At 39.9% G+C, this 18,956-nt stretch overlaps 1 protein-coding gene across 1 annotated transcript in view; it reads left to right on the top strand.

Moving 5' to 3' along the window:
• The window catches only part of ZMIZ1 (zinc finger MIZ-type containing 1), a 222,854-nt gene that overhangs the window by 144,778 nt on the left and 59,120 nt on the right, over nucleotides 1-18,956 (top strand). Inside the window, 1 exon segment of the mRNA XM_065407792.1 lies at nucleotides 16,911-17,055. Coding sequence (XP_065263864.1) covers nucleotides 16,911-17,055 — 145 coding nt within the window.

Genomic DNA, 18,956 nt, shown 5'->3' with positions numbered 1-18,956 from the left:
TAATTGCTCTATCAGCTCTTGTTATAATAGTTTCTCATCTCCTTGCCTAAACACCTTACCCTTGACTTAGGCAAGTGTTCTCCATTTATAAAGAGAGTCACTGTTCTTGCTTAATGACTATTCTTCATATCTTCAGTTTCTTCCTCATCTTAGTCCTCAAAGGGCCAGTTCTTTTCTTTAAAAAAAAAAAAAAAAAATCACTATTCGTCTATTGTCTGTTCTTGAGGAACATTTACTTAGTTAAGATGTTCTCTTATTTAGAATATTAATTTTATTTCATCATGTCATCTCCAGTTTGCGGGCTGTAGACCATATAATTCTTACAGTCTTCCCTTATACCAAGTCCTTTGTACCTTTTCTATGCATTCCTTTTAACTTACATACGGTCCATCTTGGCTTAGCCATGTTGTGTCCTGCTATCCTTTTCTATTCCTAGATTTTACTGGGATGAATTTACGCTGCTGCCATTCTAATGCTTCCCTAAACATATCCTACTTTTCTATATTCGTTTATTCCAGACGTTAATAGCATAAACTTATTCTGTACTTTATGAAAGCTTTAAGTCCAGGCCTCCTGAGGTGCTGCCTTTCATGTATATTTCAGTGGCCTAGCGTACTTCATTTTATATTGTTGATTGCTAGATCCTGTTCCTCAGCCTCTACTCCTTTTTTAAAATGTACCTGACTTACTTTCTAGGGTTAAAACCAGAATAGCCTTTGATCTTTATTGGTGTTGATCAAAATGTATAACTAAGTCTCTACATTATACCAAGAACATGAACTAACCTCCATTAATTTCAGGATATTCCTAGAATCCCACCCATTAAGGAAGATTAGTGTCCCAGCCTTTATTTCTTTACAAGTCTTCATTGGTGTGCTCATCATACTAGGAACATTTTTACAATTATTCCTTTATGAAATAGAAATATTACATTTGTGACTCTTCCATCTGCCTTTGCAGAACTCATTGTGCTATGCAGGTTCAGTTTCTTCGATATCTTTCTCTTTTATCCCATATAATTATTAGTCCATATATTTTAAATTGCCCAAAAGAAACAGAGGGGCCAAATCCTCAGCTGGATAACTCCATTGGAGTCAAATGAAATGGCATTGAAGTTGATGACGCTACGCCCATTTCAACCAGCTGAGGATCTCTCCCAGTGATAGTGCAAGACATTAACAACAATTTAGTGTGATCTACTGATCTCAGCACAGACCTCAAAGGAGTTTGAGTCTTTATTCCAGCTCTGATGCTGATTTAAGCAATGTCTGCCTTTTAGGATGCTATGGTCAAGTATGCTTGTCCTCAGTAACTGACTCTGAGATACTGAGTTTGAAGCATATTCATCCTCCAGCACAGTTCCCTCCCATCTTTTCATGGCCCTGCTATAGAAATTTGAAGATTCCTCCCCTATATGCATGGCCAAGCTCTAGCTCTCCCTTGTACCCCTCATGTCCACTCTTACCCAACTAGGGAGACAGCATGGTTCCTGTCAGCAGAATGTGACCAAACAGATTGTAGGCAGGAGTCCTGCTCCAGAACCGCCACTCAGCAGCCACAGATCTTGTTTCTCCCTGATTCTGTGTCCACTATGGGGTTCTCACCATACCCCCCATGAAATAAACTAGGCCCTACAGCACAGCCCTCTGGCCATTTTCCTAAGGGATAACCTTGCTGCCTCAGTTTCTCCCTTTGTAAAATTAGGATGATGCATGCTTCACAGGTTAGGTGCAGCTTAGCGAGTGTTCATCAGGTGACTTAAAGATTAAAAGTGCTTTATGTACATATATATCTGTTGGACTACATGCTCTTTGACAGAGGCACTGTGCATTCCTCTGTTTGGAAAGTACCTAATTTGGGACGCTGCTGCAGTATAAATATTACAGAACAATAAAAGAGAGATGCTGAGTATTAGCAGAATTGAATACGGCCCTCTTAATCCTGATATTTTTCCTATTTTGAAAATATTCCACATTATTATTGATATTTAATAATTTTATTATGGTAATACCAAGAGCCCCAGTTTGGATTCTGGTCCCACTACAATGTGTGGTGTGCAAAAGTTGAAGTGGACACTGTCCCGGCCTTGCTGAAGTGTTGATCATCTTAAAAAGGAGTTAGATGAGCACCTTATTGTCCTCAGTATCTTCCACATCAATTGTCCCTTGTTTACAAGTCAGAGGTTATTTTTTCCCAGCTGTCCAGTCCTGCAAAGTCACACTGGAACCTGAAATCAAGATGTTCCTTCTGCTTCTTCTATCATTTCTAGCAATAAAGATTTTGCAGCTAGAACTTAGTTGATAATTTTGTTGATAATGCAGGAGAGAGCACAAAATGTATCTTTTTCTTCCTTGATGGTTTTGACCCTGCAAGGATTTTGTCAGTAGCATGAGCAGATATGACTCAGAAGACTCAGGGAGAGAAGGTATGTTGTGCAGGAAGGTAATTATGATACTAGTCTTCTGGCCATTGCAACACTTAAACCACAGTGACTGTACCATAATAGCAGCTTTTCTCATTTTAATTCTTAGACTTTGGATGGCAGGCACTTGAACTTCAGCTGGTATTCTACATTGATCCCATTCCACCCACATGTAATAGATCAAGGGTAGGCAACCTATGGCATGTGTGCCGAAGGCGGCACGCGAGCTGATTTTCAGTGGCACTCACACTGCCCGGGTCCTGGCCACTGGTCCAGGGGGCTCTGCATTTTAATTTAATTTTAAATGAAGCTTCTTAAACATTTTAAAAACCTTATTTACTTTACATACAATAGTTTAGTTATATATTATAGACTTATAGAAAGAGACCTTCTAAAAACGTTAAAATGTATTACTGGCACACAAAACCTTAAATCAGAGTGAATAAATGGAGACTCGGCACACCACTTCTGAAAGGTTGCCGACCCCATAATAGATGCTTCTATATGTGCAGATACATGTTCCTGATGTCATCATCAAGAAGAATCTAGGTGTCAACCCTGCTCTTCTCTTTTAATGGGACTACACCAATATGGGAGCGTGGGCAGATTGCCTGTGTTTAGTTTATTCTTGGCTATTTTGAAAATGAACAGATCATCTGGAATAAGAGCAGGAGTAATTCTATTGCGCAACACTTTCCCCAGGTCAATCACAAGATATTTGAAGCGGTTTCTCCCACTTTCTTTTGCAAATGGCTGCAGTATCCAGCTTTTGGGCATTATTCCAGACATTTGGGAGCTCCAAACTTCAGGTTCATGTTATAGGTGTGTTTAGGTTGTAAAAGATGAGCACAGAATGGGGTTTGTGCCTTTATTATCTCAATGGCTGCATTTTGGCAGATTTAATATTTACTACTGGCTTCTATTCCATGAGTAAGGAAACATATCTGCTTAGGTGAATGGTTCAGAAGAGGACATATCTCAATTGAGCCTAATCAGCTCTGTCTTTAAACAGTGAAGAGGGGAGGGTCAAATGGTGTCTAGGTCTCCTGAGGCAGAGCCCACTCTACCAGGTAGGAACACCTGTCCCTGCTCTCTCTATCTAGTTGTCAAAACAAAATGCAAACCCCAACGTTGGGGAAAATCTTTTAATTTCTTATTACTTCAACAGGTTTAGTTACACATCCTTCATTCGCCTTTAACATTCCACCAGTGCCTATAGTATCTACTTTACTTTCCTACTACTCTCATTCCTTATTTTCCTCTCTGCTCTTTAGGGCTTTCTTCATTTCTTTCTCCAGTTTCACTCCTTTCAAAGCTGACTCTTACCTTTGGAAGAGTTTTCCACTTCCTGTCTCCAAAGCCCTCTTCCCTTTCAATCCTTTTATAACCCCCCCACCACCACCGCCCCAGGAAACTTTCCTGCATTAGACTCTTTGAAAATTCCTTGTCCAAGCCATCTTGTTTTGAACTATTATCCCATGTATTGTGTTTGTTTCAAGTTCCACAGAATAGGGACCAAGTCTTTTGTATTTGCAAAGGACCATGTATGCTCACAACAGTCTGTAGACAGTTGATAACTTCACTGGAGTGCTATCTCCAAACACTGGTGAAAATCTGTATTTCTCCACTTTTATAGAGCTTTTACCTTCTGTTCTCTTTTCTCTTCTTTTCCCACCCCCATTTCAGTCATTTTTTCCATAACTTATATGATCTTATCACTAAATTTTAAAAATGTCAGACCAGCAGATTACAGTTTTCTCTAATTTGAAGAATAGAAATGCCTTTTGCAACATGACATCTGATTGTATATTCCCATAGAAGGATCAGAACTGTAGGCATTGTACAGAGGTAACAGAAGACTTGGTCCTGCTACCATTGAAGTCAATTGCAGAACTCCCACTGACTTCACTAGGAGCAGGATCAAATCCAGAATTGTGCTGATCAAGAAGAAACTGGACCTGTTATTCACCATCTTATGTTCTTGGATAGCATCCTCCAAATTGTCATGTAGTGATACTTGGTGTTGTGATGTCCTCTCTGTTTCCTTTTCTCCAGATGCCATGGAATTGTCTCACATATTTAGTTTCTATTCCAATAAAATGCTCAGTAGTGATGTGAGCTGTTGATTTTTTGCAGAATAAGATATCAGAAAGGTTGTCTGTGTTTATATTTAAAAAAACAAAACAAAAAAAACCCCACACCTCCACACACAACAACAGCTCTGTAGAAATAACAGAACTGAAGCCTTGGGAACATCCTTTTTTTTTGTTTTTGTTTTCCCCCCCCCCAGATTTTGCTTCCAAAAATCAAAATCTACCTCCTGATAACGACTTGGGGTTATTACAGATAGATAAACAAAACATTTTTTTTCATTCTATATTGGCCATGTCAGCTTCTATTCCAAACATTTTCAAAGAGAAACCCTGAGGAGTCGGGTATCACTTGTCCAAAATGCTTTCCTATCTACCTTTGTTACTAATACTGTAGAATTACTTAAGCAGTCAAAGCAGATAAAATCATTTGGTTCTTCTGCATTTCTACAGCTAGTTTTGCCATATGAAATTGGTCTTAAGATCTGATTTCTTGACTCATTCAGATTTTATTCATTTCTGCATTGTCCTAATCCTGCTTCTGAAATATTCATAGGAGGGAGGGGGTAGACACACTGCAGTTCAGTACAAGACCGCAAAACTGTTTTACTGTGTGGCCTCCATTCTGTGCTGTCTTGTGCGTGCTTGCTCTTTTATGCCACCCACTCCTTTCCTTCATCTGCATCTCTCGGGCCCATTCGCCTTTTCAGTGGTTGAGATACTATGTCAATTAGAGGGGCGGGAGGGTTAACAGAGCTGCCTCAGGAATTGATTCTTGTCCGCCTTTCTGAGCGGTCTGTGTGCACAGCAGCACATGATATGATTTTACACAATACCCGGTTAATATCCTACTCAGCAGCTTCCTAGGGAAGAGCTGGATTGGAAAATAAATAACTAACGGTACTTCTCTGGAGACCAGAGGGAGTGAATGGACCAGAGCTAAATTTGGAACACTAAAGCTTGGTTTCCAAATGCGTGCTCCCACACACATACATATATCCTTAGTCAGCTTTTCCACGTGACCCTGTTGAATCCAGTGCAGCTGTTATTTATAGATGGTAGGGGTAGTGATGGCATTATCTTTTAGCACTGTTCAGGACTGAAATTATAGTGTTCTTCTGTAGCGATACAGGGCCAGATGCCCTCCACAAGAATTCAGATCGATGGCTCGTTTTGTAAATGTTCCAACTATCAGATGATTGCAGAATAGCCTTCCCCATCTTTTTATTTTCAAAGGCAGGAAATAAAGGGTATTGTAAAAAATTAGAATGGGCTGTGATTGTCACTGGCTTCTTCTCTGGATGTGCATAACAAAATTGAATCACCTGGTCCTTAAGTGATCATTCTTTTCTCCTATCTTCCATTTCCCCATACAACCTGTTGTAACTCAGGGGGAAAAAATACGTGTTCCACTGAAGACAAAGACCAACTTTTTCCAGATCAGGCTGTCTAAAGTTAGGCTCCCAAATAATAACTGTTTGATATTCCAAAGTGCTGAGTATCTGTAGCTCCCAATGATTTCATTCAGGCTTGTGTGTGCTCACTAAGTACCCATGAAAATCTGTTGGTGTGTATTTAGGTTTTTGGTTCCTTATTTTAGTTCCCAGGTTTGAAAACTTAGGCTTAAATAGAAAATATAATAGCTTTATTTTCTTTGCCATATTTGTGGAAAATAAGCTTTGGAATATATAACAAATCATCTATTCCATTTTCAATACCCCACCAGTATAATGCAGCCACCTTAGAGGTGAAACACAGCAGCTGTTTAATTGCAGTGGATAAACACCATGCATGCATATGTGAGCATGAAAGGGGGTCAATTTATGAATTTGCCAAGATGTCATTTAGATTTTTAAAGCTGAAATCTAGCAAACTCGGTGTGGCAATATATAATGGAATCCAAGAGGATGACACTTTTTTATTGAGTCTAGGGAGTGGTTAGTCTTACTAGTTTTAATGCTGGGGGGTTTTCAGGTCAACTTTTAACTTGAACAGTATTTCTGAAATCAGGACACTTGTTTCTTCTTAACCAACCAACAATTTATTAGTTCACCCAGAACGGCATTAATATACAATCAACAGTAAATGCAACCGTGTGTACTACATGCACAAATACAGGTTTGAGAGCAATTATCACAGACTAGAGTTGAGGCTCAGCAGTTATATCAAGAAACAATGCAAATTACCAAGATTTCTTATTACATGTACATATGATCATGAGTTCCCAGTTCTTTAGTACCTAATACATTTATCACACTTCCATGGGTATATCTGTCTTTAAGGAGCTTTGAAGCATACGGTTGTGTCTCTTTGACTAGATTAATGCCAAAGGGACAAGTTTAGAATATTAAAACAAATTGCTTAAAGTTATTGTTTTCAGTATTTCTTAGGTCAATTTGCTTGGACTTATAAAGGAGTTAAAATCTAAAATATGGTTACTTGAGGTATCACTAGAGAGCGTAGACTCAGCAAGATAACGTTTAGTTATTTGTATTAAAAAGGAGAGGAGCCAGTAGTCTTTGAAATGAAATCTCACCTTCTTATCCTGTTCACCCTGGGATGGGGGAAGGGGCCTTTCCCACAGGCATTGTTCCCAGTCAACTCTCTTGAGCACATGGTGACTTCAGTTTATATAACCTAGTTTCAGGTCTTGTAGGAGGGACTCCTCCACACACAGCCTCCCCCACCCCCCATTGCTACTGGAAACATGCCAAGAGAGTGATCAGATTTTAGAGTTTTCAGTTTCTTTGCAGCTTCCATTGGTATCCAGTAGATGGTGATAGTGTATAACAGATTTCTTCAATCCTTTTCTTATCGGAGGCTTTTTAAGTCTGATCTATTTCAAGGATTGTATTTCATTATTAGCCGCTACTATCAGTTGGGATCCCTCCTTTTATCTTAATATCCCAAAGTTTATAGCTTCATTTATATCTTTTAACATTTATTTTTCCTTGTGCCAGTGCCAGACAATTCCTATTACTCAGGGGTGAAAGTAACTTAAAGGACTTACCGGTACGCCGGAGTCCTGAGTGGGGGCGTGGCCTCAACCAGAAGAGTGGGGGCCTTTCAAGATTTAAAGGACCTGTGGCTGGGAGCCCCAGGGCCTTTAAATCACCCCGGAGCTACCAGCTGCAGAGGCGGCTGGGACCCCCGGGGCTCAGGGGCAAATTAAAGGGCCCGGGGCTCCAGCCGCCGCGGAGCTTTGGGCCCTTTAAATCACCACGGGAGCCCTGCCGCCCTGGGGTAGTGGCAGCAGGGCTCCCGCGGTGATTTAAAGGGCCCAGTGCTCCTGCCGTTGCAGGGAGCCCCGGGCCCTTTAAAGCGCCGACGGAGCCCTGCCGCCGGGCTCGGGCGGTGCTCCTGCTACTGCGGGGTAGCGGCGGCAGGGCTCCGGTGGTGATTTAAAGGGACCGGGGCTCCCTGCAGTTGCAGGAGCACCGGGCCCTTTAAATCCCCGCCTGAGCCTGGCTGCTGGAACTCCGGCAGTGATTTAAAGGGCCTGGGGCTCCCCGCAGTGGCTGGAGCCCTGGGCCCTTTAAATCACCGCCGGAGAAGCCGGTCCAGTCCGGCACGGCGTACCGGCTCTTGCCGGCACAGTGTACTGGACCGTACTGGCTTACTTTCACCTCTGCTATTAGTTCTACAATGCAATTATTTACAGTGATAACCAACACAATCCTTATAATCTTCTAAATTTGGAAGGCTTGTTGCCAGAGGATGTTGTGAAGGCCAAAACTATAACTGGGTTCAAAAAAAAATGAGGGAAGTTCATGGGGGATAGGTCCATCATTGGCTATTAGCCAATATGGTCAGGGGTGCAACCCCATGCTCTGGGTGTCCCTAAACCTCTGCCTGCCAGATGTTGGGACTGGACAACAGGAGATGAAGCACTGGCATTGGCCACTCTTGAAGACCGGATACTGAACTATATGGACCATTGGTCTGACCCAGCATGGCCATTCTTATATTAAGACAGGTACATAAGCAGTTCACCTTATTTAGGACTTACAATAGACATTTCCCACATGTAGAAGGATGTTGATCTGACTCACAAGGCAAACAAATATGCAGATTCTAATTTGGGATGAAAGACCTGGAGTACTTTTTAGCTAGATTGGAAGAGAGAAAGAGCTTTTATACATATGCAAATTCTGAGAGATTCCTGCCGAGGTGATTAATGATACTCTCATTTAGCCATTTTAGTTTCTATTCTTAGGGAGAACTCCTGACTTTGGCTGATCTGTGGGTCCTTAGACAAAGTGTCTCATGTGATGGATGCTGCTTTCTTCTCTTCCTAGGTGGATCTTGTTTTAGGAATAAACAGAGGTGAATAGCTTTTCTAATTTTTAAGGGCCATAAGGAATCAGTAGTTATTAATCAATCAAGGCATATCTGTTCTATATATCCCTTACACATGTTCTGCATCATTCTAGCTACCTTGCATCATTAGGATTATGATTAACTTCAAATCTCTTGCAGGCTAAATAGTCTTCTGCAATTATATGCATACGAAAGACAAGGGGGAAACTGGGATGTGGTCAAATCAGGTGTCCACAGTGAACTGGGTGGATGGTCTCAGTTCAAGCAGTCAGGTGTCCATGTCACAAAAAAACCACCTCCACAGCTGACAGATTTCAAGGCTGATTTTTTTTTTTTTTTAACAGTTTTAGTAAAATCGGCTAGGACCAAATGATCTTATTCTTCTTCTCTGCTCAAAAATATTTTCTGTAGCTATCGAATAATAAAACTTTTTTTTTTTTTTACACACAAGGTAAAAGTGTAAAATTCAAGTTAAGTTGAGCCTTAAGCAAAACCCAAGAACAAAAGTTCTTAAAATAGCTTTTGGGTCTTCTCCGGGAATCTGGCAGCATGATGTTAAGTTAGGAAATACATTTGTGCCATAAATTTTGGCTGCATGGTTTTCATATTTTTTTCTCCCTTTTTGAAAGCGTGTACAGATGATTTATGGTTGTTGTATGAACATGTTCCAGGGTCAGTACTGAAAATATGGGGCTAGAAAACTAACGTTGGTGTGGTTTTTCCTTCCACTGAGAGGAGGGAGTGTGGTCTCCTAGGAATCTGGACTCCTGGGTTCTCATCTTGATTCTGCCACTAACAATGTGACCTTGAGGAATTCCCCCCTTGTCTATGCTGTAGTTTCTCCAGCTTTAAAATTTAGTCACCAAATGTTTGTTGGGTGGCTTAGTTTACTGATCTTTGTAAGGAGCTGTTTATTCCATAACTGAAATGTTATAGATTTCAAGTAAAATTATTATTCTGAAAAAACAGAAAACAAGAAGGAATTCAAACTTAACTTTGCTCAAATGCAAAATCTTTGTTTTGAATAGCTGTGTAAAGTAATATGACAGAGCATAGATTTCCCATATGCTAGACAATAAGCACCTAAACACCTTTCCTAACACTTGTTAGCATAAACAAAAATGCTTCTCAGAAGATGCTTTTGTGGTACTTTGCTAGCTCAGAGTATTGATAATGGGAAACACAGCTTCTCACCTTGGAGTCCCTGGTTTGAACCTAGCCAGGTTTGTTAAGTGAGTGAAAGGGATTTTCAGACCGTAGTGGTGAGCAGGAAGAAGAGGTCTTTAATTAATGAATTGAGTTGTTTGGGGCCACAGACTTGCCCCTCTCTTCTCCAGCTCCCCAAAACCTGCCACCCTTTTAAGTAAGAGAGAGAACACTCAATTTAGCTGTATTCCAAAATCATGACTGAAGACTTCAATCTATGTTTAGTATGTGACAGTTAAATATTGATTTGAAATCTATCTAGCATTCATATAGATAGATATGTGACTGTATCTTCTGCATCCTATTTGTCCCTTGTGAGGATAGAAATGAAATAAATAAATAGCCAGCACAATATTCTTTCTCCCCCAGTGCCACAAATTATCTGCCACGATGATTTGTCAAAAGGAGTGTTGCAGACTCTGCTTGTACAGCAGAAGATACAGCACCACCTAAAAGGTCTAAAAAATTCTGCATAAAGAAAATGTGAATTTGCCTTTAAAAGCTACATGTAATTTATTGGTGTAGATCTGTGAAAGGCGCTGCATCTGCCACAAAAGCCCTAGCACCTTATTGCATTTCTTGCTGAGATTAAAAAACAAAACAAAAACTGGGGGATGGTGCTCAACAGATATTTCTTCACAATTTTCATTGCACTGAGTAAGAAATATGAGTCTGCCAAGCTGCCTATTGAACTATCTGCTGCAGCTTAACTGCAGCAAGAAAACAGTAATCCTATTGTGCTCCTACAGCAGTCTCCTGGGAAGCAGAAGGCATTGAAATTACTGAGCAGTTGTCTTGTCCCTTCCTCACCTGCCTTTGTAGCTGTAAATATAGTGTCTGCCTATAAATAACAGTTTGCTGCACCTTTAAGCACGTTCCCTAACAAGAGGAGGTGATTTACTGAGGTGATAAGCTGTAACTAATACTAGGGTATCATAATAGGTAAATAGATTAGCACAGTGCTTCTCTGTATTTTGCTTTCTAGGGAGTCCACTGGCTCATTCATTCATTGTAGATGCTTACTACAGCACTTTGCAATACGTCGAGTTAAATCAGTTCCAGGATTGTAGCTATTGATGGTTGTATGTATAAAGCTAATGAAATGCATCATCATTTTATTTTGGGGTTTTGAATGATGTGAAGTACAGTCAGATCATTTGCAGCAAGGCGTTAAAAACTGAATATGCATTCTGGGTTTCATCCATGATTTCCCCACCTTGGATTAATTACTTTTACATTCTTAAAAGTCTGGCTTTTCTGGAGACTATGGATCTTTAATTAGCCGAAGCATTGTTTATCTGTTCTGTGTTAATGACCTAAACCAAGGCTGCCCTCAGGGCAGGTAGTGATGCATTCTTCAGTCCCAAGCATCCCTTGTCTGTGTAACAGGTGATCGCTCTGGGCTGAGCCAGGACCACTAAACTCATTTTACTAATTAAATTGTACTAGTCTTTCAACCTTTGAGCACTGATGCAGAAGCATACATTTTACCCATGAGCCCTTCCTGTTCTGTCATTCCTCAAATAGTTTCTCTGTTCTTTCCAAACAGGCTGCTTCCTTTTTCCCATTTCTCCTGCACCACCTAGTGACCCGTCTTTCAGAATGGAGTCCCTTTTTTGGTCATGTCAGCACATATATAGGCACTTGCAAAGACTGTGCTACATCCTGGGTCCACATGAACATGCATTGCACTTTCTAAGATCATAGTTATCAGTATTTTATTAAAATACTTTTGAAAAACATGTTTTTAATTTCAAGACAATGATTGATACACTTATAATTATGCAATACGTTGATCAAATACACCGGAGTATGTTTGGTGGAAACAATGTTGCACTGTGTGGACAACATATCAGTATAAAGGGGGCCTAACAAGATAGGAGCAATATTAAGGTATGCTGCCAACTCTCATGATTTTTTTTTATCGCAAGTCTTGAGATATCGAGTGTTTTTCTTTAAAGCCCCAGACTCTAGACTCAAGTGATTATACAAACATCTCAGTGTTTTAGTAAGTTTGTAGCCCACATGGCTGCAGAGAGATGTTATTCAAGTGTCTCTTAAAAGTCAGAAGGAAATTAAAAGAACACCATATGAATATGTGTGTGTGTACACACACACATATATATAATGTTTTTAAACTATTCTTCATGATTTTTTGAGGCTTAACTCATTTAAATATGAGGGTTTGGCAATACTGGATCTTAAATATGCAAAAGGCTATAAAATGGATGTAATAGGACGTGATTTTAATATTGAGAGGATATGGGTTAAACTCTGCCTTCAGGTATGCACATGTGAACACATCATGTGGCACTATATTTGTAAGTCCCCCTGGAAGAATGAAAGTAAGACAATAGGGCTAGATGGCAGGAGCTGACACCATTGAAAGTACCTTTCCTAACTTTCAAATATATTTTTCTCACTTTTTCAACAACTCCTTGGCTGCTTGTAAATGAAATCGCTCTTCTCCCCGCCCCCCCCCTTTTTTTTTTTTACTGATTCCATTTTTCTCCATTTCACAAACATACAGGCCTGTTGCTATAGGTTTTGGTGTTGGTTTGCTCCTGTCATCCAATTTAGCAAGCTAGCATTAATTTGTTTTAATAAAAATACTGAAATCCTTAAAATAAAATAATCACATGAAGAATTACATGGGTTTTACAAAAGAGAAGTAGGTCAAATATTGTGCCAATCAACTGTGAGAATGTCCCTTTAAGAAAGATAAATGGGGAATACACTAAAACTGTCAGCCCATCATTTGGTTGCCTGTATATGCTGCTTTGGTGTGACCTGGCAAAGCCCGTGTGGCTGAGTATTGTGGGAAAATGTCAATTTTAGTATTTTAACCAGAATATCCTTTATATTTGGGTTTGGGATGGGGATGTGGAAGTATAAAGAATTCCTGTTCTACCCTTGCAAACATTGACTTTTTATTTTAACAAGCAAGCTACATTATTATATTGAAGGGGCATTGTAGCAATGCAGCATAGGAACACAATTTAAATCAATCATTAAACTGCAGCAGAAAGAGGCTGTGAGAGGTAGTGTGGATGGTCCATCTGCAAAATCTGTGCTCCTGTATTACAAGGAGGAGGGATTAGAGGGTGTGGGGAGAGAAAAAGCAGCTGCTTGGCTGTTCTCTGAGAGGGAGAGACTGACTGTTGGCACCATCTGTAGCTGTCCTTTGTGCTTGCTTCTTTATCTGTTCATTATAGTGATGCTGAATTTCTCGTGCTTTGAGTTTAAATGAGTTGAGATGTGCCTAATACTGTCAGCACAAAAAGCTGAAACTAAGTACACTAAAGATGAATAGTGTAATCTGTAAATTCATTTTCATCTTACTTGAATAGGCAAAGGAAGTAATGTTCTTCAGAATCCAGCTGTACCAGATGCTTGTGTGGCGCATTTCATCTCACCACACTAAGTGCAAACCAATATAAGAGGGGGGTATGGGAGAAGTTGCAACATTTCAGACAGACAATGGCAAAATCGCTGAGGGAATGTCTACACGGCAATGTAAGCCCAGGATTTGAACTTGGGCTCAAGCCTAACCCCTCTTCAGTCTACACAAACATTGCACTAACCTCAGGCTTGGACCCCAGGTCTAAGGACCCCATGGTGTTGGAGGGTCCGAACCTGAGTCAAGTCGGGACCCAGAGTTCAAAACCAACTGCTTTGCAGTGTTGACACAACCCCACTGGACTCAAGATCTGGGAGTCCACCAAAAGAACCCCACTGGCTGATTTTTTATCCTCTGGACATTAAAGTTTTCCCACACTGCATCACAAACACAAGGCTAGAGTGACCACGTTTTGGGAGAGTGCTAGGGAGTCTGGGATACGAGTGGTTGGACTCAGGCCTGCATAATGCAATGTAGATCCTGCAGCCTCAGGCTGGGACCCAAGGGTTCTGCAGTTCCTAATCTAGGAATACAAATGAATGTAGATGCTCAAGTCGTAGCTTAACAAACCCAGGATCGGCTACCTCAAGTTCCAATTACCCAGGGCTTACATTGCAGTGTAGGCATACTCAGAGGGGTTTTCTCTCTCCCACCCCCCCGCTTTGATGGAGATAATGGTGGATTTGACATTTTTTGAGACAGTTCTGAACCGGTCTCTTTTCATTCAATGCACAAACACAGATTATTATTATACATGGTACATGACTGGGAAATGTCCCAGGAGAGGAAAGGTTAAACCTCTCAGTAATGAGCAGTGAGATGGGGATGAGTACATTTGTTATGTTTTATACCTTCCGATGCTTACTTTCCAAAAATGTAAGTCATCTCCTGATAATTTGTAGCATGTAACTGTCTCCCTTATCTCAAAAGCCTGGCCATTCTCTGACATTTACATTTCACCTTTACAAATGTGTGCATTTGATATTAGTAATAATAATAACTCATTAATATCTTACCTTCCCTCCCTACTCAATGCGATGTTATCTCATTTCCATTGCAAATTATTTGTCCAGGAGTTAACTCTGTTTTTTCAAAGCAGGTACTGGCTTTGTTTGCAGATTCATGTCCTCAAATCCATTAGGCGGCTGCTTTTTATCTTTATTTGTCAAGCACTTATATGTGTGCACTAGGAACAGCTCCCTCCTCACATCAAAGTCACGTTTAAGATGGACGGTTTCCATTCGACACCATAGTAATTACACTCAGCTGTGGAAGTGCTCAGCATCCGCTATTATTCTGACATGGCTGCATTTACAGCTCGGCAGAACACTTTGTTCATTTTTCTCAGAACTCAAGTAGCCATAGTGTGCACGAGGAAACTATGTTAGGCAGTGATTTTTATCTGCAGGCGGCTTGAAAAGGGGGTGGAGGGGAAAGACCCTTTGTCACTGGCACATAAGTAATGACATGCCAGGGATAAAAGGTGAGTATAATTTGATCAAATGCTTGTTGACAGATTCCTTGGCTAATAGAGAAGCAGCTTAGAATGACACTCGTTGCTAGAACATTTAGGCACGGAGCTCAGTGGGAATGCTTTCTATAGGCTAGATGTGATGCTAACAATTTCAGAGTAACCATATTTAGTTATATAAAGAAGCAGTATCCCCTTCTTGTCATAGAAGGACTCTAAAGTACCTCCCAAAGCACCATTATTGACCTTGCATGTGGTAAATACAAAGAAATTACTACATCCTCAATACCCCGATGTGTGTTTACTTTTCTTTAATAGAATTGGTTTTATTAAATATTTCTCTGGTATGGCCAGTTGATTTTTTTTTTTAATTACTAGTGTTTTTATATAGAGACATATTTTTCTGTGTTCCTATCAAAATCTGAGAATCTTACACTTTTCACAGTGTAACTTTCCAATTACATCCTTTGAAACTGGTTCTGATAATTATCAATTACACCACTTTTGAGTGTATAGTGGAAGAAGAAGGTGAGGTCCCTTTTAAATGATGGGTAATTATGGTATTACACCATTACAAAAAGCATACAAGTGAAAATAAACATCCATGTATTGGACATCTCCTCACCTGTGTCACTTACATTGGTAAACCTGACATAATGTTTTAAACCTCATCTACTTTTGACTATTTATACCACATGTTTATTTTAGACTGGCTTTCTGGTTCTTGCCCACTGGAACAAATTGTTGTTTGGGTACACAACAAATTGTTGTTTGTAGGGAAACATCTACATTTTAAAACCTTTTAATTGACATTCAAGATCATTTTCTATCGGCATGAAGATTTGCAAAACCTTCTTTTAAGGAAGAACAAAATAGACCCTTCTGTTTGACAAAGTTGTTTGTATCAACCACAAAATTTTGCACTTGGTCTGAGCTGTATCTTATTGGACTTCTTCACCCACCACTTAGCGCAAAAGATCTTTAATTACATTTCACAACAGTTAGTTATCACATTGGAATTTAAAAGGGCAGCTCCTTGGTTTAATCACTTTTCTATGAAGACATACTGGATAAAATCCTGCTTCACTGCAATCAATGGAGCCTAGATTGTGCTCACTGTCATTTCTAGAGGCTCTGTTTATCAGAATTTGTGTGCTTTTTGTAACATAGGCCAGAATTTTAGTGCCTCTGAAAATCAGGCCTCTTATTTAGGTGCCTAAGGCCCCAATTTATCAAAGTGTGTAAGCATGTGCTGATCTGTGAATATACGAGTAGTCCCATTGACCAAAAGAATATTCACATACTTAAAGTTTGGCATATGTTTAGGTGTTTTGCTGAATTAGGCACCAAATATGGATCCAGGTGTCTAACTTTAAGCACCCAAATTTGAATATCATGGCCACTCTGTTTTGTAAGCTCATTCACAGTTGGGGTAGGTAATATAATGTTGCAAATTAAATCCAACACCTGATTTTTCTTTTGTAATCTGTGTCTTCTGCAATAAAATTTCATACAAAGAAATTGCAGTATTGTCAATCGTACGGAATGATACTATTTTAGTTATGCAAGAAGGCAAAGAACAGCCATCACAATAAATCATATATAAGACTGGCTATATTAAGAAATGCTGATTGTGCAGATTGTGGAGATTATCTATAATAAATTAAATCCAAACTAGAATAACTAGCAGAACTAAAACTATCATCCGCTGCCTATTAACATTACAGGTGGAACGGGTTGTGGGAAACTGTAGAAAGAAATCTTGATTTCTCTTGCTCCCCTCTCTTCTTATCTCCCAATGATCTCTGTTTCTTCCCATAGTTTTTCCCCTTTTAGTGTAGCAACATATTCTTCATATGATGGTAGTGGCTCATGGGGAAAGTTTTCAGAACTGGTGTATGTCCATTCAGTTAGTGACTAATGTGGTTAAAATATCCTGCATCTCAACACAGCTGCACTCTTCATTAAGTTGTACACCTTCATTTTGTTCTGTTTGCACAGCACTGCTTTCGTCGTGGTGTGAGGAGTTGGGACGGCTCTTGCTGCTTCGTCACCAGAAAAGCCGGCAAAACGATCCTCCTGGGAAGCTACCCATGCAACCCCCCATGAACTCTATGAGCTCCATGAAACCCACACTCTCTCATAGGTGAGTCACACAAGCCTGCTATTACGAGAGTAGATGCATATACAAATTCATTACAGTGAGAAATCTTTTAACTGAAATGCTTATTACCATGACAAATCGGGAGGAACTGGTTGAGACTTTGCAAGTGGAAGGCAGCTTGGGTGAAAGTGATCATGAGATGGTAGAGTTCATGATTCTAACAGCTGGTAGGAGGGAAGATAGCAGAATAAAGATAATGGATTTCAAGAAGGCAGACTTGAGCAAATTCAGGGAGTTGGTAGGAAAGATCCCATGGGAAGCAAGTCTAAGGGAAAAACAGTTTGAGAGAGTTGGCAGTTTTTCAAAGAGACATTATTAAGGACACAAAAGCAAACTATCCCACTGCATAGGAAAAATAGGAAAAATGGCAAGAGATCACCCTGGCTTAACCAGGAGATCTTCAATTATCTGAAACTCAAAGAAGAGTCCTACAAAAAGTGGAAACTAGGTCAAATTACAAAGAACAAAAGCATGTAGGGATAAAATTATAAAGGACAAGGCACCAAACGAGATTAAACTAACTAGAGACATAAAGGGTAACAAGAAAACATTCTACAAATACATTAGAAGCAAGAGGAAGACCAAGGACAAGGTAGGCCCATTACTCAATGAGCGGGTAAAGACAATAATATAAAATATGGAAATTGCGGAAGTGGTAAATGCCTTTCTTGTTTCAGGTTTCAGAGTAGCAATGCTCTAATAAATTTGTTAGTCTCTAAGGTGCCACAAGTACTCCTGTTATTTCTTGTTTCAGTTTTAACCAAAAAGGTTAGTAGAGATCAGACGTCTAACATAGTGAAGACTCAGGAATATGAAGTAGGATCTGAGGCTAAAATAGGGAAAGAACAAGTTAAAAATTATTTAGACAAGTTAGCTATCTTTGAGTTGGTAGGCCCTGATGAAATCCTAGAATATTCAAGGAGCTGACTCAGGAAATATCTGAGCCATTAGCATTTATCTTTGAAAATTCTTGGAAGGGTGGAGAGATTCCAGAGGACTGGAAGAGGGAAAATATAGTGCCAATTTATATAAAGGGGAATAAAGACAACCCAGGGAATTACAGACCAGTCAGCTTAACTTCAGTCCCTGGAAAGATAATGGAGCAAATAAGCAAGCAATCAAGATGATAAGTAACAGTCAACATGGATTTGTCAAGAACAAATCATGTCAAACCAACCCAACAGCTTTCTTTGACAGGGTAACAAGCCTTGTGGATGTGGTATATCTTCACTTTAGTAAGGCTTTTGATACTGTCTTGCATGACCTTCTCATAAACAAACTAGGGAAATGCAACCTAGATGGAGCTACTATAAGGTGGGTGCATAACTGGTTGTAAAACCATTCCCAGAGAGTAATCATCAGTGGTTCACAGTCAACCTGGAAGGGTATATTGAGTGGGTTCCTGCAGAGATCAGTCCTGGATCCAATTCTGTTCAATATCTTCATAAATGATGTAGATAATAGCAGAGAAAGTACACTTACAAAGTTTGTGGATGATACCAAGCTGGGAGGGGTTGCAAGTGCTTTCGAGGATAGGATTAAAATTCAAAATGATCGGGACAAATTGGAGAAATGGTCTGAAGTAAATAGGATTAACTTCAATCAAGACAAATGCAAAGTGCTACACTTAAGAAGGAGCAATCAATTGCACATATACAAAATGGGCAATGGCTGCCTAGGAGGGAGTACTGTGGAAAGGGATTTGGGAGTCATAGTGGATCATAAGCTAAATATGAGTCAGCAGTTTAACTGTGTTGCAAAAAAAGCAAACATCATACTGTGATTTATCAGCAGGAGCTGTTGTAAGCAAGACACGAGAAGTAATTCAGCTCTACTCCACACTGATAAGGCCTCAACTGGAGTATTGTGTCCAGTTCTGGGCG

The sequence above is a fragment of the Emys orbicularis genome, chromosome 7 (assembly GCF_028017835.1).
Source record: "Emys orbicularis isolate rEmyOrb1 chromosome 7, rEmyOrb1.hap1, whole genome shotgun sequence".
Classification (NCBI taxonomy): Eukaryota; Metazoa; Chordata; order Testudines; family Emydidae; genus Emys; species Emys orbicularis.
This window is presented reverse-complemented; position numbering and strand designations above follow the sequence as displayed.